Source organism: Neoarius graeffei, chromosome 18 (assembly GCF_027579695.1).
Source record: "Neoarius graeffei isolate fNeoGra1 chromosome 18, fNeoGra1.pri, whole genome shotgun sequence".
In the NCBI taxonomy this organism is placed as follows: domain Eukaryota; kingdom Metazoa; phylum Chordata; class Actinopteri; order Siluriformes; family Ariidae; genus Neoarius; species Neoarius graeffei.
Genome location: NC_083586.1, coordinates 60,394,527 through 60,418,119, shown reverse-complemented (window position 1 = coordinate 60,418,119; position 23,593 = coordinate 60,394,527). Strand labels below are relative to the sequence as shown.

The 23,593-nt window shown below is 41.9% G+C and overlaps 1 protein-coding gene across 2 annotated transcripts in view; it reads left to right on the top strand.

Annotated features, from left to right (window-relative positions):
• Window positions 1-23,593, top strand: part of pkd1a (polycystic kidney disease 1a) — a 160,432-nt gene that overhangs the window by 91,664 nt on the left and 45,175 nt on the right. For both annotated transcript variants that reach the window (XM_060899131.1, XM_060899130.1), the window contains exons 12-18: window positions 6,385-6,680; window positions 6,798-7,562; window positions 8,873-9,004; window positions 9,287-9,462; window positions 11,906-12,039; window positions 12,171-15,823; window positions 19,365-19,511. In XM_060899131.1, coding sequence (XP_060755114.1) covers window positions 6,385-6,680; window positions 6,798-7,562; window positions 8,873-9,004; window positions 9,287-9,462; window positions 11,906-12,039; window positions 12,171-15,823; window positions 19,365-19,511 — 5,303 coding nt within the window. The remainder of the gene's footprint in view (window positions 1-6,384; window positions 6,681-6,797; window positions 7,563-8,872; window positions 9,005-9,286; window positions 9,463-11,905; window positions 12,040-12,170; window positions 15,824-19,364; window positions 19,512-23,593) is intronic.

The window sequence follows — 23,593 nt, the reverse complement described above, 5'->3', positions numbered from 1 at the left end:
TCTGCTTATAGTTAATGTTGTGCAACTTCCACAAAACAAGTTAGTTCTCAACAGCAATAGCCTTTCCCTCACTTTCTTATGATGCTAATTAGAAAAGAAAAGCAACCTGTTCCTGAGAACCTGCAATAATTTGGTGCACAAGTTTCAAATTATTTTCAGTTTTCTGAAATCAACACAAGGTCAAAATTTATACATAGAGGGTCAAAAATGTACATACACCCACGTAGATTATTGATTCAGTGGTGACGAAAGTTTCAAAATGTCTTAAGTTGTCAAGGCCTCTTAATTTCCTGTTAGTGATAATTATTGACTACAGCTGGTAGCTCCTTTGTGCACAACATGAAAATGGTTTGTTTGACACTCATTGGATTGACCAACACACAGTACAGTGGGAAAGTCCAAGGAGCTCAGTGCAGATCTGAGAAAGAGGATCATAGCTTTACACACTCAAGAATGTCTCTTAGAGCCATCAGTTCAAACAATTCTGTGCAAGTACAAGTTATAGGGAGGTGTTGCCACTTTGCTGGAAGAAGACCGAAACTGTCCCCATCAGCTGAGAGGAAATTTGTTTGGATGGTCAGGAACAAACAAGGAACCACCAAGGCACAGGTCTGCCATGAACTGGAAACTGATGGACCACTGTCTACAGTCAAGCGAGTTTTATATCACCATGGACTGAGAGGCTGCTGTATAAGAAAGACACCCCTGCTCCAAAATCAATATCTTCAAGCTCAACTAAAGTTTGTAGCTGATCACCTAGACAAAGAAAAAGCCTTCTGGCGGTTTTGTGGTCAGATGAGACCAAGATTGAGTTGTTTGGCTACAATGACCATATCTACAGAGGAACATTGTACCAAGTGTGAAGCATGGTGATGGTAGCATCATGATCTAGGGCTGTTTTACTGCCAGTGAAGCTGGGGCATTGCACAAAGCGGGTGGAATAATGAAGGAGGACTACCTCAGAATTCTTCAGAATAACCTCAAACCATCAGAAACTTGGGCACAATTGGGTGTTCCAACACACCAATGAGTGCAAATGCACATAAAAGCTGGTTGTAGAGGATAAAGCAGACTAACATTAAGCTTAAAACAAGTCCTCAACTCCACCATATTGAAAATATGTGGACTGAGCTTAAAAGTCAGGTCAGTGCCAGGAAACACACACATTTAATAGAACTCTACCAATTGTGCCAAGAGGAGTGGTCAAATATCCAACCAGAATTCTGCCAGAAGCTCGTTGATGGCTGCCAAAAGCGTATGGTCAAGGTGAAACTTGCAAATATTTGGTGTGCTGTATGTATATTTTTGACCCTGTATGTATGTATAGGCAGCACGGTGGTGCAGTGGTTATCACTGTCGTCTCCCAGCAAGAAGGTCCTGGGTTTGAACCTCACGGCTGATAGCAGCCTTTCCGTGTGGAGTTTGCATGTTCTCCCCGTGTCTTTGTGGGTTTCTCCAGGTGCTCCACAGTTGAAAGACATGCAGGTTAGGTAAAATACCCAGCCACTGGGGTTGCACAAACTAGTGCATGCTTAGTGCCGGTCCCAAGCCCGGATAGATTGGGCAAGGTTGCATCAGGAAGGGCATCTGGTGTAAAACCTATGCCAAATCAAATACGCAGAGCAGATCCGCTATGGCAACCCTGAATGGGAGCAGCCGAAAGATGTATGTATGTATAATTTTGACACTGTGTTGATATCAGAAAACCCTAAATAAATTAAAACTTGTGCACCAGATTCCTTTGCTTTTTTTCAATTGAAGATATATGTTGTACAGTATGGTGGTGCAGTGGTTAGCACTGTCACCTCACAGCAGGAAGGTTCTGGGTTCAAACCTCACGGTTGATGGTGGCCTTTCTGTGTGAAGCTTGCTTGTTTTCTCCATGTTTGTGTGGGTTTCCTCCACGTGCGCTGATTTCCCCCACAGTCCAAAGACATGCAGGTAGGTTAACTGGCTACTCTAAATTGCCCATGGGTGTGAATGATTGATTGTCTGGGGAATCTGCGACAGTCCTAGCAAGCCAGCGGTAGATGAAGTGTGCTCAAGCGAGACATAGACAACCTGGTAAGAGGCTGTCAACTGACAGGCCAATTGGGCATCAGGGTGAGTGAGTGAGTGAGTGAGTGAGTGAGTGAGTGAGTGAGTGAGTGAGTGAGTGTTGTACAATCATTCTGCCACAGAAAAAAAATAAAATCGTTCAAAGAACTTGAAAGCCCAAGGTAAACTTCTGACCGTAACTGTAAATGTCCTTTTAGGAAACTTCACCATATCCGTGACTGTATGCTTTTCTTTGTGAAATAACAATAATACATTTATTATTACCACTAGATTATGTGGCACATCTGCCATACAAGTCGTTGTCAGTGAGCTTACTTACTTAATGCCATTTAGCAGATGCTCTTATCCAGAGCAACGTACAACACACCCAGGGGAGCAGTTGGGGGTTAGGTGCCTTGCTCAAGGGCACTTCAGCTGTTCTAGGGAATCGAACCATTAGGCCATGGCTTCCCATGCTGCTGTCGGAATGGTTACATATTACAACCAGTGCATGAATATAAATCTGTGATTTGCAGCTGCAGTACTATCAGAACAGCAGTTATAGGAAACTTAGTAACACCTTCTTATCAATCGGAATCAGAATTCAACAGCACTGTGGTATAAACCCAAACCTTACACTGCAAAAAATGGCCTTTCAAAAATAAGAAATAAAAGATTAAAACAAAGCATATTTGCTTGAATCGTACCGACTAGTGGCCTAGTGGTAGCGTGTCCGCCTCTCGATTGGGAGATCGTGAGTTCTATTCATGGTCGGGTCATACCAAAGACCATCATAAAAATGGTACCTACCGCCATCTGGCAAGGCACGCTGCAATACAGATGTGCATGGGGAGTTAAACTCTCGTGGTTACCAGAGGACTAGCCCCCCACTGTAACCCTAGCTATGTAATAGGCGAGAGGCCGAGGGCTATGGAAACGGAGATCGGCGCCGCCCGATGCGCCACATACAGGTTGGGCCTGGTTAGTATTTGAGTGGGAGACTGCCTAGGAATACCAGGTACTGTAAGGCGTGGGAAGGACTTTGACTTTTGATATTTGCTTGAATCAGGTGAAAAAAATCTGCCAATGGAACCAGTCAAATTTGACTTGGTAAGATTTCTTAAAGTAAGATGAAAAATCTAACCTGTTTTTAGATGAAATAATTCCAAAATAAGATTGGGGAAGCCCTGTGATGACCTGGCGACTTGTCCAGGGTGTACCCCGCCTTTCGCCCGTAGTCAGCTGGGATAGGCTCCAGCTTGCCTGCGACCCTGTAGAAGGATAAAGCGGCTAGAGATAATGAGATGAGATGAGATGAGAGATTGGGGAACTTATTATGCGAGATCTGATTAACTCAAAATAGTTCTTATAACAAGATCGTACTTCTTACATTTAGCCATTCAAGTCATTTTTATTTATTTCATTTTAAGGGTATTTCACTTAAATTCATGACAAAGTCTTAGCAGTAAAAACTGAATTTAAGATAAATATACTAATATTAGGATTGTTAAATTCTACAACTAAGCATTGCTAGCTTAAAAGATTCTCCTTTTGTGACCTGTAATTAGTAAAATACTCTAGATATGAGACCAGAGACTATCTTGAATCAAGTTGGCGACACGTGTAGCATTGCAACAAGTTTATTTTTTTTCCCATTTCAACATTCAAACATTAAAACATCTCTTAAGATTCCACTTCCCCAGGACCTCAGGCACCAAAAAAAAAATAATAATAATAATTTAAAAAAGTCTACGCATTTTGACTTACAGTGCTTACACAACGCCAAAGCAACAGTGCATTTTGGGGACACTGACTATTCATGTGTACGAGGGGTTTACAAGATCAGGCACAAAAAAAACCCAAACAAACAAAAAAAAAACACTGAACTTAACTCACAGCATTCCAAAAAGACCTCACTAAAACGCCCTCCACTTACTCATAAACTTTTTGAAGGCACTCGTCTGGTCTAGAGTCTGTACAGCATCTAGAAGGAGCTCAATCTGAATGACTGAGTAAACAGTCGCAGTAAACTAAAGATATGCAAGGTGACCAAACGTCTACGCATTTTGACTTACAGTGCTTACACAACGCCAAAGCAACAATGCATTTTGGGGGCACTAGATTCAAAGATTTCAGTAAAGTTCATTTATTCCCAAAACAAGCATACTTTTTTTTTCTTGAAACAAGATGAACCGCATTTGACAAATGTCCAAAATGTACTTGTTTTAAAAAAAACTTATTTTCAAAGGTGCTCCAAATAAGACTTTTTCAAGACATTTTGTCTACACAAGATTTTCAAGATGGACCCAGCAAACACAAAACGTTTATAAAACGTTTCATTTGGGTTGCATTAAGGTTAGGTTTTATTAAACGTTTATGAAACGTTGGTGAAAATTTAATAAAGTCATATTTGCTGACCCGTGGCACATTTTTTATCATCTCTTGGTACTTTTAGATATTAAGATGTCATAATGATTGTATTACAATTATCAAAATAATCAGTAAATGAGTAATGTTTTATTGACGTTTTATAAACGTTCTCTTTAAAACGTTTCATTCACAACGTTTATAAAACGTTATACATATTCGGAGACTTCTGGCTAAAACAGATAATATTAAAATTTCTACAATTAATTGTGTGATTATAAACACTACATGATGACATGTTTTTAAAAAGTATCAAAAAACATGGGAATAATTTTATGGAAAATAAGTGGTTGTATAAACGTTTAATAAACGTTGAAAAAAAAACCTTCGATCTAGCTAAATATTTTTTAGATGTAGATCTAGATAGATAGATAAATCATTAAATGTGTGGCTCTAGTCTCGTTATTATCAAGTATGGTTTGAATAATTTGGATAGACGACCATTCGTCGTTTTATATTTGCTAAAATACACGCCGTTTTGGCCCTGGCATTTTGTCCGCTGGTTCCCTGCGCCTGTGTGACCTACGTCTTTGCGCAGGCGCAGGGACCGGAAGTAGCGCCATTTTGAGCGTGTTGCTGTTGGGACATGTTGGGACATGTTGTCTATGTAAAAAAACTCTGCTCTCAAATCGGTTTTGTTGAACTTGCAAAGAGGAATGAAATGAACTTAAGTGCAATAACAAAAATGTGTTGTTATATTATAAGTTTAACAGGTATTAACATGTTTCTAATGTTTCTAAAACATTAAAGAAACGTTTTACTATTGTTTTTAAATGGTTTTAAGAAACGTTTATACAATGTTTTAAAAAACGTTTCTGAAACGTTTCCAGAATGTTGTATGATGGTTTCCAGAATGTTTTTCAAACGTTTATATAACGTTTTTTCAAACGTTTATAAAACGAAAAAATTGTCCACAAATTTTCGTTTTATAAACGTTATTTTGTAACGTTTCTGAAACGTTAGCCAAACGTTTATACAACATTATGTAAACGTTTTTGTGTTTGCTGGGGACTGTCTAAAAACTAGCCTTTCTAGCTAAATGAGGTTTTGCTTGTTGGGCAATTATGTCTTATAATAAGGGTGGCTAGATGTTTTGACTTGAAAATAGACAAATAAACTTCCTAAGATTTTTATTTTTTGCAGTGTACACTCCTATCCATGTGTAACTGTCGGAGTTACCATCGGTATCCAGTTGCCATTCAGTTATGTTTGTTTATAACCTGACATCTGTCAGAACTCGTGTCAAAGATTTCAGAAAATGTTGTGTTTCCAGCTGGCAATTACAATTTGAGGAAAGATGTGAAAGCTTTTAACAAGTCAGAATCATGCAATTACTATAATTCCAGCTGTACATCAAAACATGAAATCATACCTCTTTGAAAAGAGTCTAGACTACACTTGTTTACACTATACTTTTTTCCAGATGCAACCTCTTTATCAACACAAAGCAGCAGCCTAAGGACCCATGACTGATGGATTGATTTGTTGTTTGAGCAGCTTGGAAAAGAAATAAAGAACAACAAAGAAATAAAGCCATCATGTACTTAAGCGATGCATACAAGAGAGATTTACTCCAAAGCTGCATTCATGTTTTTTTTTTAACTAGCTTTTAAACTTTAAGGAAGCTTTTTTATTCTTGGATAAATTCAAAGTTTCACTTTATGCTGGATTGAAGTGAAACCAAAGTTAGGCCAGTTGCTCCATTTCATCCGGTAATGGCCGAAACCATGGAGCTCTGAAAACTGAGGTCCATCCCGATGTGCCCACCATTTACCTTACCTCAGAGTAGGTTGGATTAATGGATAATCAGAAAGACAAGAAGTTCCATGGAGGCATATAAGTAGGCAAACATGGATCAATGAAATATTCTAGACATACAGTCAACTTTCTACCATTTCTGCCCTTGATTCTCTTTTCTAGGCTGCGGTGATCTCTGCAGCCCCATTGCTATGTGCCGGTCTCTGGACACCTGGCCCAATGACACCTCCTCCACTACGACTTCCTCATCTCCATCTCAAGTTTCACCATGCCCCGTGTGGCAACAATGGTGTCCGTATACGGGTTCCTGCTTACCTCTGAGTCGTCCATGCCAGCCAGGGTCATGCCCAAATTGCTCTGGGGTGGAGCCCCTGCCCCCTGGCACCCTACGTCCACACTACAGCCTTGTGGGAGAGGTCTTGTTCACCTTGTCACCTGGAGCCTCCACACATGCAATTGTGAGAAAACTGTCTTCAAAAAGTCCAAGAAGAATTTCCAGATTTTAAAGAACAGGGTGCAACTGCTTTCATTCTTTGATACCCCTGCTCTCATTTAATTGTGTTTTTTTTTCCCAGATCCAGGAGGAAATTGAAGACATCTTAGTTGTCCCAGGTGACTTCATCGCCCTTCAGCATGATGCTGGACACTCTGGCCTACTCGAGTGCTCTCCTGATCCCTCGTCACCATGGAAACAAAGCATTCTGGTCCAGAACCGGTCTGGTTGGCTAGACTCAAATGAAACCCTGGAGTTGATTGGAGATGGAAAGTGGGTGGATGAGTTTATATGCCCGATTAGGGTGCTGTACGTTGGACAGAATGAAACCAAACTGCGAGGTCCTTTTCTCAAAGCTGGCCTTCCCCAAATGGGTGACTACAGCCTGGAGGTGATGTTGGATGATCATGACTTCCCTGTCGCCGCCTCCTGTTCAATCCAAGTCATCCCACCACTGAATCTCACCCTGGTCTATCCAATCAGTCATAACGGAACGGTCTACTTCCTTCCTAATCATACATTGGTCCTGGTCCAGGTTCATTCTGAGCACGGTGCTGTGATTGGATTGAAAGGAAGCAACAAAACCGTCCCTTTCCAAAGTTTTTGCCCACAGGAACTGCAGTCCACAGTGGACGAATGCAAGACAATCCAGGCAAACAACAATACCCTGTTTGCCTGGCTGGACCTTGAACTGGGCTTCACACCAGGACACACCAAGGTGGTCCTACATGCCCAAAGTGAGGTAACTGAGGTTGATCTGGAGATTCAGGCGAGGGTCGAGGAGCCATTGCAAGGCCTACAGATTCAACCCCATCCTGCTCACAGGGTCCTGATGGAAACTGTAGTGGTAAGTACACTGTAAATCTCATCAGAACGTTTTAAATCATTGAAAAAGATAGTATGATGGATAGGGCACACTTGTAAATTATGTGTTGTCAGTTTTGTCTGATTGTTGAAGCTCTCCACAAGAGATCATTACCTGTCTACTTAATCTTCCATATATGAATGTTCTCAAAGCTGTTACTCATAGGTGGGGTTTACATTAGACCGTATCAGCGGATCATCAGATTAACGTTTTTAAAACGATTAGTGTGCACACAGCAACACCAATACACAATTTGCGTGCACACAGCAACACCAATACACGGATACGCTCGGCTCCGCAGGCATCCTGCGCCCCAAATCACTCCGCCCTGAACAGCGAGTGCCCTCTGGAGGGTGCGCACTCCGGCCCTGCGCAGCTCACAGAGCGCGCGAGTGAAGTGCACAAGCAGTGATTCGGGACTGAGCCGCTGTGTGTGTGATCCCAGCGCATATCACTTACCACTTGCAAGTGGAAGGATGGCAAGCCTAAAGACAATCATAACTACACAATGGGCAGTATTTGCATCAGTATTTGCAGTATTTTCATACTTTTATACTCTTTAATGAAAGGTGATACAAGGCGGAAGTCCGCGCCGTTTTTCAGCAGTGGCGTCACATGACCAACGCCAGCAAATCAGGAAGGTGGATGTCACAGTGACGTTGGCCAATGAGACGCCAGCTAGAGCTCAGCACAGCGTATCCGCGTATTCTCAATGTTTACACAGTACCGGACCAGACACGATCTGGATTGAATACGTGGACCCTGGCGGATTCCCGTTTCCCGGCGTTTCCAGGCGGTTTAATGTAAACGGACAGTGCATCCGCGAAGAAAACGAGACAGATACGGTCTAATGTAAACTTGGCCATAGTCTTCTTGTCATCTGTTCTCATTATTGGATCAGATGTTCATTGCCTTTTCCATTCTTCTTCTGCAATCATTACCTTTTCTCAATTTTAGATTTCTGTATTGGTGATGAGGTTACGTTACATTACATTACATTACAGTAATGGCATTTAGCAAATGCTCTTATCCAGAGCAACATACAACACACCCAGGGGAGCAGTTGGGGGTTGGGTGCCTTGCTCAAGGGCACTTGAGCCATTCCTGCTGGTCCAGGGACTCAAACTGGTGACCTTTTGGTCCCAAAGGTGCTTCTCTGATGATTAGGCCATGGCTTCCCCATTAGGTTCATGTCTCTGGTCACCTGTCTCTCTCTGCGCTTCCTTTTGTATCATGTCTTGCAGCATGAAAAGGTCCTTGTTCATGTCTTGTATTGATTTATTCTCTTTCAGAGTTACACAGCATCTGTTGAAGGAGGGACTGACCCTTCATTCCGATGGACAGTGGATGATAAACCATACTTCACCTATTACAACACCGTACTCAATATTATCTACCAGAATGCTGCTGTCTATAAACTCACGGTGAGAATAAGCTTGACTAATAATATTCATGACATTTTGAAGGACAGTTTTTAACAGGCATGTCCAGTTCAAATAGCTTAATGTCCTCAAGGTCTGAGATGAAAGATTCTTAAAATGTTTGTTTTTCACATTTTCTGAAATCATTACAAGGGTTTTTCAGTGTTTCAGCTTTTCTATTTTCCCTTTTTAGAGCAATTTGATAATATTTACTGATCTGTAGTTTCAGAAATATCACTTTTTTTTTGTCTGTGAAGTTTAATTGAAGTTTGTTTGGCTTCTTAGGTAACGGCAACCAACCACGTGAGCAACCTGACAGAGGATTTCAATGTGACTGTAGACATAATGAACCCCATGAGTGAGATCACTGTCCGAGGCGTCCCCGAGATCGTGACTCAGGGTGACCAGCTGACCCTGTCTGCCTCGGTAGCGGTGGACATTTCGGTGGACGCCACCTTCCTGTTAGTTCTGTGTTCAAATAAAAAATTATATAATGTTATATAGATCTTTTACATGCACCTCGCATGCATTAAAGTAAAGTTCTGCCCCTGTGAATCGTACAGCTTTAAAACTTACTATCCTCTCCTCCTGGTTTTTCACTTTCTCTCCTTTGCTACTTTCTTTGAGGCACATCTGTGACTGTTAATGTCAGAAACGGAGATGAACAAAAAGAATTTTGTTTAAAAGTAATGTCACAGCTTTACTTCCACCTTTATTGTTTAAAGTCCCTCAAAATGAAGAGTGTGATCATTCTTCCTCTTCCCTTTTAACCATGACTTCTTTAATCCAAGCCTTCATTTTATACAGTATTTTGCAAAAGTATTCATCCCCCTGGGCGGCACGGTGGTGTAGTGGTTAGCGCTGTCGCCTCACAGCAAGAAGGTCCTGGGTTCGAGCCCCGGGGCCGGCGAGGGCCTTTCTGTGCGGAGTTTGCATGTTCTCCCCGTGTCCGCGTGGGTTTCCTCCGGGTGCTCCGGTTTCCCCCACAGTCCAAAGACATGCAGGTTAGGTTAACTGGTGACTCTAAATTGAGCGTAGGTGTGAATGTGAGTGTGAATGGTTGTCTGTGTCTATGTGTCAGCCCTGTGATGACCTGGCGACTTGTCCAGGGTGTACCCCGCCTTTCGCCCGTAGTCAGCTGGGATAGGCTCCAGCTTGCCTGCGACCCTGTAGAAGGATAAAGCGGCTACAGATGATGAGATGAGATTCATCCCCCTTAGTGTTTGTCCTGTTTTGTCACATTACAAGCTGGAATTAAGATGGATTTTTGGAGGGTTGGCACCGTTTGATTTACACAACATGCCGACCACTTTAAAGATGGAAATTGTTTTTTTTTTTTAACTTGTGACACAAACAATAATTAAGATGAAAAAAACAGAAATCTGGAGTGTGCATAGGTATTCACCCCCCAAAGTCAATACTTTGTAGAGCCACCTTTTGCTGCAATTACAGCTGCAAGTCTCTCGGGGTATGTCTCTATTAGCTTAGCACATCTAGCCACTGGGATTTTTGCCCATTCCTCAAGGCAAAACTGCTCCAACTCCTTCAAGTTAGATGGGTTGTGTTGGTCTATAGCAATCTTCAAGTCATGCCACAGATTCTCAATTGGATTGAAGTCTGGGCTTTGATTAGGCCATTCCAAGACATTTAAATGTTTTCCTTTAAGCCACTCCACTGTAGCTTTAGCAGTATGTTTAGGGTCATTGTCCTGTTGGAACGTGAACCTTCATCCCAGTCTCAAACCTCTGGCCGACTCAAACAGGTTTTCCTCCAGAATTGCTCTGTATTTAGTGCCATCCATCTTTCCTTCAGTCCTGACCAGCTTTCCTGTCCCTGCAAATGAAAAACATCCCCACAGCATGATGCTGCCACCACCGTGCTTCACTGTAGGAATGGTGTTCTCAGGGTGTTGGGTTTGTGCCACACATGGCGTTTCCTATGATGGCCAAAGGGTTCAATTTTACCAGAGAATCTTCTTTCATGTGTTTGGGGAGTCTGCCACATGCTGTTGGGCAAACTCCAAACGTGTTTTTCTTGAAGTAATGGCTTTTTTCTGGCCACTCTACCATAAAGCCCTGCCCACTCTGTGGAGTGTACGGCTTAAAGTGGTCCTATGGACAGATACTCCCATCTCCACTGTGGATCTTTGCAGCTCCTTCAGTGTTATCTTTGGTGTCTTTGTTGCATCTCTGATTAATGCCCTCCTTGCCCGGTCTGTGAGTTTGGGTGGGCGGGGCCTTCTCTTGTCAGGTTTGTAGTGGTGCCATATTCTTTCCATTTTGCTCTAATGGATTTAATGGTGCTCTGTGGGATATTCAAAGTGTGGGATATTTTTTATAACCCAACCCTGAGCTATACTTCTCCACAACTTTGTCTCTGACCTGTTTGGAGGCTCCTTGGTTTTCATGTTACTTGCTGAGTAGTGTTGCAGAGTCAGGGTCCTTCCAGAACACGTTGATTTATACAGACATCATGTGACCGATCATGTGACACTTTGATTGCACACAGGTGGATCTTAATCAACTAATTATGTGACTTATGAAGTGAATTGGTTGGACCAGCTCTTATTTAGGGGTTTCATACGGAAGGGGGTGAATACCTATGCACACTCCAGATTTCTTTTTTTTCCATCTTATTTGTGTCACAATTAAAAAAAAAAAAAAAACACTTTGCACCTGTAAAGTGCTAGGCATGTTGTGTAAATCAAATGGTGCTAACCCCCCAAAAATCCATTTTAATTGTAATGCGACAAAAACCAAGGGGGATGAATACTTTTGCAAGACACTGTACTTTTGTGATCTGACTAAAGTTAATTTAAATATAATTTGCTAAATGAAGCATACATTGTGTTCTTCTGTATCTTCCGTGTGTGGTGGTTGTTACTGACGATTGACTGTGTCTCAGGTGGTTATTTGGAGACGGAGATAAAATGGAGAATCACTTTAAACCACCTTATGTTGCCCCACATCAGAGCCCTGACCCTTCTGAAAAACGGATTGTCCTGCAGCATGAAGTCAAATACACATACAAACAACCAGGTAAATAAATCGGGAAAACAAATGAAATTGATCAGATGAGTTGAATGAGGATAATCCAAAGATCCTCTGTTTATTTTGTGTTGCAGAAATCGAAAACACTTCAATCGTTTCTACTTTTTTTTTTTTTGCAGGAGAGTATAATCTAAGGGTGTCTGTCTCCAACCGCTATGAGAACAAAACCCACAAAATTGATGTGTATGTCTTCAGCATTTTAACATCGGTAGAGATCGACACCGAGCCAGAGCTTCTACAAGCTGAAAAGCCTGCTGTATTTGAGGCTCATCCTTTACCATCCCCCTATGGGATCATCTACACTTGGGATTTTGGTGACAACTCCAGCCTTCAGCAAGGACGTGAACGCAGGGTCCATCATGCCTATACACAAAGTGGCACCTTCAGAGTCTGTGTGAATGTTAACAACACCGTTAGTAAGAAAGACAGCTGTAAAGTAATAATGGTGTATGAAGACATTGACGGTTTAGAGGTTAGGACATCTGCTCCTACAGAGTTCAACACTCCTACATTCGTTGAGGCTACTCTGGAAGCAGGCAACAATGTCAGCTGGAGTTTTTCCATGGGCGACGGGAATGTGCTCATGCGTGCAGAATCATGGGTGGAGTACACTTACGTAAAAGATGGGAACTACACGGTCAATGTAACTGCAACTAATGCGGTCAGCTCAAAATGGAAATCCATACACGTTCAGGTGTTTGTTTTGCAGGTGTTGTGGTTGGACCCTGTGGAGTGCGTTCAGGAAAAAACCGAGATCAACTTCCATGCTTTTGTCTCAGGAAATGCCTCTTCTCATCAGTATATGTGGAGTTTCGGGGATGGGACTGCCAATGAAACTCGATATGGAACCCCTACTATAACACACTCTTACCAAAGTAGTGGGAATTACCATCTTTCTCTCCTCATGTCGAGTAGCGTCAACAAAGCGAATTTTTTCAGTTGGATCTGTGTCCAACCTGAAGTCTCCAATGTGACTCTCAAACCGTCCAGCAGGTTTATCAGACTTGGAGAGGAAAGCTTGTTTACTGTAACTGCCCTTCCGGAGTTTGACTACACCTACTTGTGGGATTTTGGGGTCAGTGACTCAAAAAGTCCTATTCCAGGTGGTGACACGATGATTTTTACCTACAGAAGCCCAGGCCTGTATTTAATAACTGTAACGGTCCTTAACAACATTTCATATAGCATAAGCACAGTGCCAGTTGAAGTGCAGCAACCTGTGGGCTATCTGTTGATACAGCATAATGGTACAAAGGGTAACAACCTGGCCTTGAGGCAGGACTACACATTCATATCATATGCCGAGGCAGATAATGTTGCCTACAGTTGGGACTTTGGAGATGGGACAGTCGTTACAGGGCACAATGTGACTCATGCCTACAATTCCTCAGGGACCTTTGACATCTATGTTACGGGTAAGAACGATGTGAGCGAAAATAAAAGCCAAATTCTCGTTACGGTTTTAGCCCCCATTCGAGGACTTTCAGTCAATGCCAGCCTTGTCAATGTTCCTTTGAATGCAACGGTCCATTTTGAAACCTATCTTGACCAAGGAGATGATGTGCGTTACTCGTGGATCCTTTGTGACCACTGTACCTCCATCCCAGGCACACAGCCTATGTTCTACACCTTTCGCTCAGTTGGGATGTTCAATGTAATCGTAACAGCTAAAAATGACATCAGCACTGCTCAGGCTAGCATTTACATATTTGTGCAACGGGAGCTGGAAGGCTTACAAATAGTGTCTGATGAGCTTGGAGAAAGTTGCTGTTTTGCCACCAACCGCATCCTGCACTTGCAGGCTGTGCTAAAAGATGGCACTAACATGTCTTTCAGCTGGAATGTTCTGAGGGAATCCGAAAATACCATTGTCCTCAATCTCACAGGCAAGAACATAGACCTCAATTATTCTACCCCTGGACCCTGCGAAGTCCTCCTGAAAGCCACCAATTTGCTTGGACAACTAGCTGTTAACCGCACTATTGAGTTTCTTGATTCTGTTGGAAAACTGGTTTTGGAGGTGGCCCCAAACCCTACAGCCATCAATATCATCACCAACATGACAGTATCTGCAAATACAGGTAGTGATCTGCAGTATAAATGGTGGATAGATGGTGAGCCATTGCAATTTAATGTCCCTTCCATCTCGCATGCATTTGACAGCCCAGGACTGAAGTTAGTAAATGTAGAGGTTTCGAATCAGGTCAGCAAAGAGATGGCTTCAGTACAGATCAGCGTCCAAGAACCAATTTCTGGGGTTAGCTTCACCACAACCAATGTCACAGAGCAGAACTTTATAGCCTCTGGAGTCAATGTATCTCTCTCTGGTCATATCCAAACTGGATCTAATGTCTCATGGTTGTGGCTCTTGCCAAATCATGAAAAATCAAATCAGCAGGCCACGTACTACATATTTTCATCCCCTGGAACCTACACTGTCACTTTGAATGTCTCAAATGACATCAGTAATGAGGTGCTAGCTCGTGACTTCACTGTGCAAGACAAAATTCAGGGGCTTGAGTTCAAGGCCAGCAAGCAGAATGTTGCAGTTGGTGAGAATGTGGAGTTCACCATCTCGGTCGCATCTGGTACCTCAGTTAGCTACACCTTGAGCATCAGTGGTGATGCAACTGTCTACCCCAACCTTACCTACGTACACCAGTTCAGCAGAGTAGACAACTACTACGTTAATCTAACCGCCTGGAATCAAATAAGCTCGGAACGGAGGAGCCTGCATATCTTTGTCTTGGAACCCATCACCAAACTTACTATTCTGGACTGCTGTGAAGAAGCTATACCTGTGGGTGTGCCCAAGACCTTTGAGGCTCACATACAGACTGGCAATCCTGTCACATACCTGTGGACCTTTGATCTTCATCATGGAGCCAAAACAACTAGAATCAATTCAAAAGCCACATATGTTCCTGAGGAGCCAGGCTTTTTGACCATCAGTGTGAGTGCCTTTAATGCACTTAGCATTCAAAATGAGACCAAGAATGTGCTCGTCCAGAATATCCTTAAATCGGCCATCTTAGAGGCTCAACCTCAGGACACATTTATTAACAAGACCATAATATTTCAAGCACGAGTTTCCCCACAGTCCAGCTCACTCAGATACCAGTGGGACTTTGGGGATGGAAGTCCTGACTTGCTTTCTGATACTTCTGTTGTCAGTCATGTGTATTCTTTACCTGGCCACTACATTGCTAAAGTCAACATCAGCAACCTGGTTAGCTGGGTCACTGCTTTGTTTGAGGTAAACATACGTGTACTAGAGTGCAGCGAACCAGAAGTGCAGGTGGTTCAAGCTCCAAAATTATCCATCTGGCGTTCCAAGCCAGCGTCAGTTGAAGCAAAGGTGGATCTCAAAGGCTGTGTTCGCTATGGTACTGAATATCTCTGGGAGATCTTCTCGGCTTCTCACTGCCAGGAATTTGAAAACCACTTGATGCCACCCTTTAAAGTCCATCTTCCTGCAGAAGTCGACGTCCGAAGGCTGCAACTGTCTATACCCAAGATGACCCTTCCTGCCAAAAACTACACCCTGATCTTTTCCCTGTCTTACAAAGGAATTCCCTTGAAAAAGACTGCCTGTCTTCAGCTTTCTGTGATGTCCGCCAAATTGGTACCAATCATTGAGGGCGGAACATATCGTGTGTGGTCCAAAACCCAGGACCTACAACTGAGTGCAAATCAGTCCTATGATCCCAACCTGGACTTGGAAAGTCAGACCCTACTCAATTACCACTGGGAATGTGTCAACACTTCGAAGGTAGGAATGATCCCCTAGTTTACATTAATAACTGTAAGTTATAGGATGAAGTCGTTTAGGTAAAAAGAAAGAAGGAAAAAGAAACTAGAGACCTGTGAAGGTCTGAGCTCAGCCTTTTACATCGACTCCAAGATTCGAACCGATGTTGCAAAATGTGTTCCTTTCCTGGACAGTACTCTAGTGCAATTCAATGTGGTGAAAGAGGAATATAACACTTGTGACATACTGTTATTGGAAAATAATCAACTACAGGCTGGTTACATCAGGCCACATCATGCCACCCATCAACGATTATACTTATAACAGTGAGTCCCTAAATTGTATTATGTACAGTATATAATCCAACTTTGAGCTATTCATTTATTTTCTCTTTCTAACTAATGTATGGTTGTGTAGAGCCTCTTTAAAGCTAGACCGCCTTTCAGATTTTTCAAGTGTAGGTCATAAAAATAATTTTCCCCGACACCCAATTATTTTTGTTTAGTGGACTGAAAGCTACTGAATTCGAATCACAGACTTCCAATTTTATTATGTTTTGGGGGTTTTTTTGTAAATAGAACAATTAATACATTTAGGTCCACGTGGCCCTAAATTCTCCGCTATTTTTTCCTGCTTCACCATGACCCAATTCAAGATACTACGTCATGCATCACGTGGTGGGCTTTCCCCGTTCACGCAAGGCATTGTGGGATAGAAATTTGAAACAGGAGAGAAAAATGGAAGATGCAAGTCGCGGTGTGCGAATGAAACCTACAGCAACAGAAAGCGAGAAGAAAAGACGTGATGCTATATATGAAGGAAAGGAAACGCAGGACCAAACTAATAAATATGGGCGCTCAGTGAGCACCTCGGTGTGATCAGCTGTTCGTTTAGCGACAGAATGATGGAACTGTCAGTGCACGCTCAAAGGCAAACCTGTAGATGGCAGTAATGCAACACTGTGGATGCCAGCTGCCGTAAAACCCAAAAGAAGAAGGGAAACCTGCGCATGCGCACACGGACTTCCTCTGTCTGCTTGACTGCGCCAAGCGAGCGATTTCATGCACGTTATTTGCTTTAATCCCCTCAAATTAAATAACTTCCCAGCCACAGAATGGCCTGATATTTTGTGAGATATTACAGAAATAAATATCTATCACAATCACCACATTTCAGACGGAACTAAATTTCATCGATTTTATGAAATCGAAAGGCCGTCTAGCTTTAAACGTTGAAAAGTCAGAGCACAGCTTAGCTGGTGAGAATTACCCACCAGAGGATAAAGAACGCAGATACTTGCCCAGTAAAATCACTGGAAAAGATAATTAAGGCTGATTTATTTTCATTTTCCTCTTTCTCTTTGCCTCTTAATATGGCCACAGAGAGATTGTTTGCTCCTGCTTGGCTTGTCTTTTTCCCAACCTTTGCCTTCTGTGTAAAAAAAAAAAAAGATTACTGTGGCGTGCGCTCTCCTTTCCTGGCAGAGACTCAGGCAGTGGGATTTTTTTTTTTTTTTGGATGTTCCAGTTTAACGTCTAAACAATTTGGAATGCTGGAAAATGCCAGTCAGATGGAGAAAGTGGGTTTATTCTTACTAAGTCGACTATTAGTGTAAACCATGGAGGCAAAGTCGAAGGAATTTCCCTGATTGATTACTACTAAAGTTAACAGAAGTTATCAACTAATCATTAAAAATGCAAGTAGGATCTTCATATCACAAAGGAAAGATAGGTTCTTCCTTCAATTATACCTTTCCTGAGAACATATTTTAAAGGCCATTTTATTGGAAATGGCAATGAACTAAAAATAATTGGACTCGCCACCTTTAGTAAATTGAAGTTACAGTAGCTATAGATCACTGAACGAACCTCGAATATTTAAAAGCTCAAATCCGCAGAGCTGCTTGATTTCATTTCAGAAAATATGCAATGTCAATGGTGTCAACCTTAATCTTATACTTCAGAGCAGGGGTTTGAAATGAAATGGCCCAAGAAAGTGAAAAGCAGAAGAAAAATAAAGAAAGGAAATGGTTTTTATTTTTATCCGAGACATTCGGAGCTTACTGTAGCTTCTCCGGTTAGACAGATAAAGGAGATGGACGTCTGGGAGCCACAGAGACAAAACAGGAAATGGCAGATACATCAGTGCAGCGATGAGGAAGCTCGGCAAACAGTTTAAAGAAGAGAGGTTTTGGGGTTTTTTTTTAAGGTAGAAGTACATCAGGAGGCTCGAGACAATAGTTCAAGGTTACCTTATATTCTTTCAGTGATTTCAAACAAAATGGAATTAATGTACTGTAACAAAAAAAATCCCAATTAGGACTATGTCGATACAAAATATTATTCTAACCACATTCACTGGATATAAGCAATCGCGTGCTCTGATTGGCTACTACTAGGATATCAGCTCATATACCATGAGTAGAAAAAAACAAAATGGCGGAGCGTGTTGCTGAACCAACCAAGGATGAAATAAGAACTACTCGAAAACGAAATCCCAAAAATTATCAAGTCCTTAAAAGAAACAGAAATGGCTAAAAGAATATAGTTGTGTGTGTGTCGTCTCCCCCCCCTCCCCCAATAGCGCTTATAAAATGCTCCAGCCCAGTCGGTGGCAGTAATGCACCTTTAAGTTGGTTTGCCAACTGCCAAAAAAAAAAACCCTAAAGAAGAAGGACACCCCCCCCCCCAAAAAAAAGCAACAAAATCTCATCTCATCTCATTATCTCTAGCCGCTTTATCCTTCTACAGGGTCGCAGGCGAGCTGGAGCCTATCCCAGCTGACTACGGGCGAAAGGCGGGGTACACCCTGGACAGGTCGCCAGGTCATCACAGGGCTGACACATAGACACAGACAACCATTCACACTCACATTCACACCTACGCTCAATTTAGAGTCACCAGTTAACCTAACCTGCATGTCTTTGGACTGTGGGGGAAACCGGAGCACCCGGAGGAAACCCACGCGGACACGGGGAGAACATGCAAACTCCGCACAGAAAGGCCCTCGCCGGCCACGGGGCTCGAACCCGGACCTTCTTGCTGTGAGGCGACAGCGCTAACCACTACACCACCGTGCCAAAGCAACAAAATATGGAATAAAATATAAAAGAAAGTATGTTTTTTTTCAGGAATTATTATTATTATTATTATCGCATTTTTCACAAATTGCTCCTGTCATTTCGCCAGTTTGTTTACATTCTAAGCGGAAATTATTTTGTCGGACGTTTTGTATAAAGTTTTTATTTATTGAATTTGCAAAAAATAAAAATGCTCCGTTTCTCAAAATCCGGTGAATGTGGAGAGAATAAAACAGTTATTCCACTCAATCTTGTCGTACATACACGCCTCGTCGACTATCAGTTCATGTACGACTCGATTTCGTGGAATAACTGTTAAATATAAATGATAATAAGCCAATAAAGCCAAGTACTAATATTTGGACTAATACGGAAAGGTGGTGGTTTTTCTTTTTAAGTATTCGATTATATGATGAATACTTATAATGGTCCATTTTAGCAGTGTTAAAAACAACCCCGCCCCTTTATTTAAATCTCTTTTAGGGAGCCTCTCACTGCTCTACTCTGAACTTCAGACTGGGTCCAAAAGATCTGGTCATCTCCGGATCAGAGCTGGAGGTGGACGTCGAGTACACCTTCCGCTTGACCGTCAGCAAAGATGGCATGTCTCCAGAATCCACCACGCAGAAGGTCAGTGCTCGTTGGTTTAACATGACGGGATGTCGTATACGCTCTGGATTTGAGAATTTAATTTTATTCCCTTTCTGTAAACGTTCTCTACGTGTGCATTGCAGGTGCATCACCTTGTTTATAGAAACTTAAAACCTTGACCAGTGGCACGGTTACTTTTTAGTAGTCCATTGGCATCCATCAGAAATGCGTAAAATGCTGGCTAGTAATTCAGGATTTCCATAGGATCTCGCTAATTGTCTTGGGGGTCAAAGTTAAAACATGACACTTTGCATCACAGTAGCTATGACAGGTCATTTGTAAATCTAGTTGTGATTAAGGAGTGTGGCATACCAAAAGAAAGAGTATGAAGTTCTGAATTCAAAACTGGTTTTATTTTCCCCCCTAGGTTAAACAGAACAGAAGTTATAGCCGTTTGAAATTTTCCATTTTTGGAAATTAAATTTTTTTTTTCATAAACCTTAATTGGCCACTTTGAACAATATACATCCATCTCGAGAAAGTAAAATAAAGCACCTTCAAGAGCAATTCTTGTGCCCTAAACACATCTATTAGTTGCTCAGAGTTTAAAAATAACCTTTTGCTCCAGTATTTTTTTAATTTATTTTGAAATTTAATTGCATTATTTGCATAGTGAGATGGTGTAAACTACTCAAATCACTTTCATCTCGACTAATTGGCATGCAGATGCCCCTTATTGCATACTGATGGCACAACAAGGCAAAAGGTAGCAGCATAGTTCCACAGGTTACTATACAAAGGGCGATGCTCAAAAGCACTATGTATGACATGTTTCTCATCCAATGTAATGTCTTCAAAACAATATTATTAACATCCCTGAACCTTCTTTTTTCCACTATCCCCCAGAATCCACTATTTGTATTGTTTTCCATAGAAGGACACACATCTATTGACCATCACTAGAGCTTCCGTGGGCTCTGGCCGGCTTCTGGTTTGACCAAAATTACCGTGAAAAGGCCCGCCAGGGGTCATCATTTTTCCCTAGTATCGATTTTGGGCAGTTTCGAACAATAGAAAGCGAGCCAGAGTCTAGAATCACAGGATCGGCACATCATCGACTTTCGACCAAAATCCAGCATGGCCACGCCCAGCAGTTTCACCGTCAACATTCAGAAACACAATATCTAAGCAATATCATGCAAATCTGAGTGCATATTCTGAAAATTCAGGGTTTTTCTATAAAATACGCAACTCTTGTGAAGCAGAACGTATTTTTAACTTTGGTACATGGCGATCGAAAATGTTCAATTTACTATGTAAACGAATAGGCGCTTACTTCACAGCAAGCGCTGCTGGCATTGCTAATCACAGTTAGAAATTTAGAAATTCCTTATTTGAATCTCTGAATCTCTTTCCCACTGATTATCCTTTCCATCTCCATTTATTACCTCACCTGCCGTAGAGCGATGAGATATTACCATCACGCAGCGTCCGTCCGTCATCCGTCCACAATTCACAAAAATCGCTACTTGTCCCTGATTTTTCAGTGGATTTTGATTCTGATTGTTTTGTTTGGAAGATCTAATCAGTGTGCACAAACATTACCCCCTGGTTTTGTAATTTCTCATTAACGAGTTGCTAATCAGGCCGGTTAACAAACTTGGAGGAAAACTGCTACTCCTCCCTGAGTTCTCGACGGATTTTGATTCTGATTATTTTGTTTGGCAGATCTAATTGTTCTAATTGTACCCATGAAGAACGACTTAGCTAATTATAAACGAGTCTGGTTTCTCATGGTGCAGCCGTGTGAGCTGCTACCTCGCTGGCGCTCTGGTCGATAATGTTATAGACAAGATAGAAAAGTTTACTCGATACGCCTGCAGTCTGAGACCCAAGCAGGCGACAGACTCGATTTCTTTTTTACGTCCTTTCTTCAAAATGTACTTGAAATTCAGCGAACGAACTGCCTGTCCTTCATCAACTTCATTCAGATTCTGCAAAGGGCCATGATGCCTGGAGCCAGTAATTATTTTTATTATGTTGGTGATGATTCAGAAATAAAAGGAGAGAAAGAAGAAATAATGGGACTTCGAAAAGCAAAATGTCAGGAGGGGGGAGAATCTTGTCTCCTTGGATCTTTGTGATTTGCATGATGATGATGATGATCATCATCATCATCATCGATTCAAATTTTACATAATGACGTTATGTATAATAAAGGAATAAATGTGATTAGGTGGAGAAGTGTTTTTATCAACCACTCTTGAGAAGAGGTTGATAAAATTATGGGGTTTTTTTTTTCTTTATAATATTCTCTTTCCTCTCTCCTCGTGCACGATCTGTTCGTGATGGAAACCACGTCTTCTCTGCTGTTTATCATTGAAATGAAATCTCAAGGTATTGCTGCTTTAGTAATAAGTTATCACTGCTAATTCCAAGGACAATCTGGAAACATTTCCATTCAGTAGAATAGCTGCCATCATTCTTTTCTTTTCCCTTTCACTTATTCTCTCTCTCTCGCTCTCTCATTTCCACCAAACAGCCCAACTGAGATTACCCATAATCCTTTATACTGTCTTGTCGCTGTTCCCAATGCCTTGTAAGCCTGATTTTGGTTCCACAAGTGGACGGAGCTAAAAAGTTATAGCCCCACCCACTACCACCACTTGTGACATCTTTAATTAAGAAGAAACAAGCATTTGCGAAATGCACGTCTACGACTCACTAGAAGAAAGGAACAAGATCATTACATCATGGCCACAGCTTAATAAGGTGTAATCATCGTGTTGTACCTACAAGAAGGAGATCGCTTTCCTGTAGTAGTGAAGAGTGAATTTATTTATTTTATCCCCCAGCAGGGTTTTGTCAGAAGTAGCGCAGACCTTCAATCAGTCATAGTATCACAGATGTCCTGATTAATGTCTCTGACTGATACATTACTGGAGCAAGACTCTTCTCTGCGGGTGGCACGGTGGTGTAGTGGTTAGCGCTGTCGCCTCACAGCAAGAAGGTCCGGGTTCGAGCCCCGTGGCCGGCGAGGGCCTTTCTGTGCGGAGTTTGCATGTTCTCCCCGTGTCCGCGTGGGTTTCCTCCGGGTGCTCCGGTTTCCCCCACAGTCCAAAGACATGCAGGTTAGGTTAACTGGTGACTCTAAATTGAGCGTAGGTGTGAATGTGAGTGTGAATGGTTGTCTATGTGTCAGCCCTGTGATGACCTGGCGACTTGCCCAGGGTGTACCCCGCCTTTCGCCCGTAGTCAGCTGGGATAGGCTCCAGCTTGCCTATCCTGTAGAACAGGATAAAGCGGCTACAGATAATGAGATGAGATGAGATGAGGGAGGAGAGACTTGGGATGGGGGAGACTTGGGACAGTTTGTATTCCTGTAAATTAATTTCAACCAATCAGGTTCTAGATTCCATCAGAAGTTAGATGTTGCCGCTTCGAGTAACCGACTTCCTTTGGAGCTGTGAAGTTGGACACTGCAGTAAGGTTTGTGCGGTTCGATATTTTATCAGCCAAAACTTAAGTATTTTCTACTTCACCTCCAAATCCATTCTATGGTGTAATGTACGCTGGAGAACTGGGGATTTGTTAGGAATTAAAGTCTGTACCCTGGCGTTAACATATTTAACAGTTATTCCATGAAATCGAGTCGTACATGAGCTGATAGCCAACGAGGTGCGTAGCACTGAGTCGTCGATAATCCATGTACGACAAGATTGAGTGGAATAACCGTTTTATTCTATCCACATTCACTGGATTTTGAGAAACTGAGCATTTTTATTTATTTATTTATTTATTTATTTTTGCAAATTCGATCAATAAAACCTCCGACAAAATCATTTCTGCTTAGGTGGACTTCTTAAAAACCTACTGATGGCGGCACGAATTGACTTTAGTGTCGTTTTTTTTGTTGAAAGCGCCGTCTTGCTGTCGTCCCGAGGTATAGAATAGTTTTAGACATTTATTTAATTCTTGTTGGACATTTCAGTTCTGTAATTTTCAAATTTCTTTGCGCTTTTGACCCAGTCTAAAAAAAAAATTTCAACAAATTTTAATGCTTAAAGATGAAGAATGTAAACAAACCTGTGAAATGACAGGAGCAATTTGTGAAAAATGTG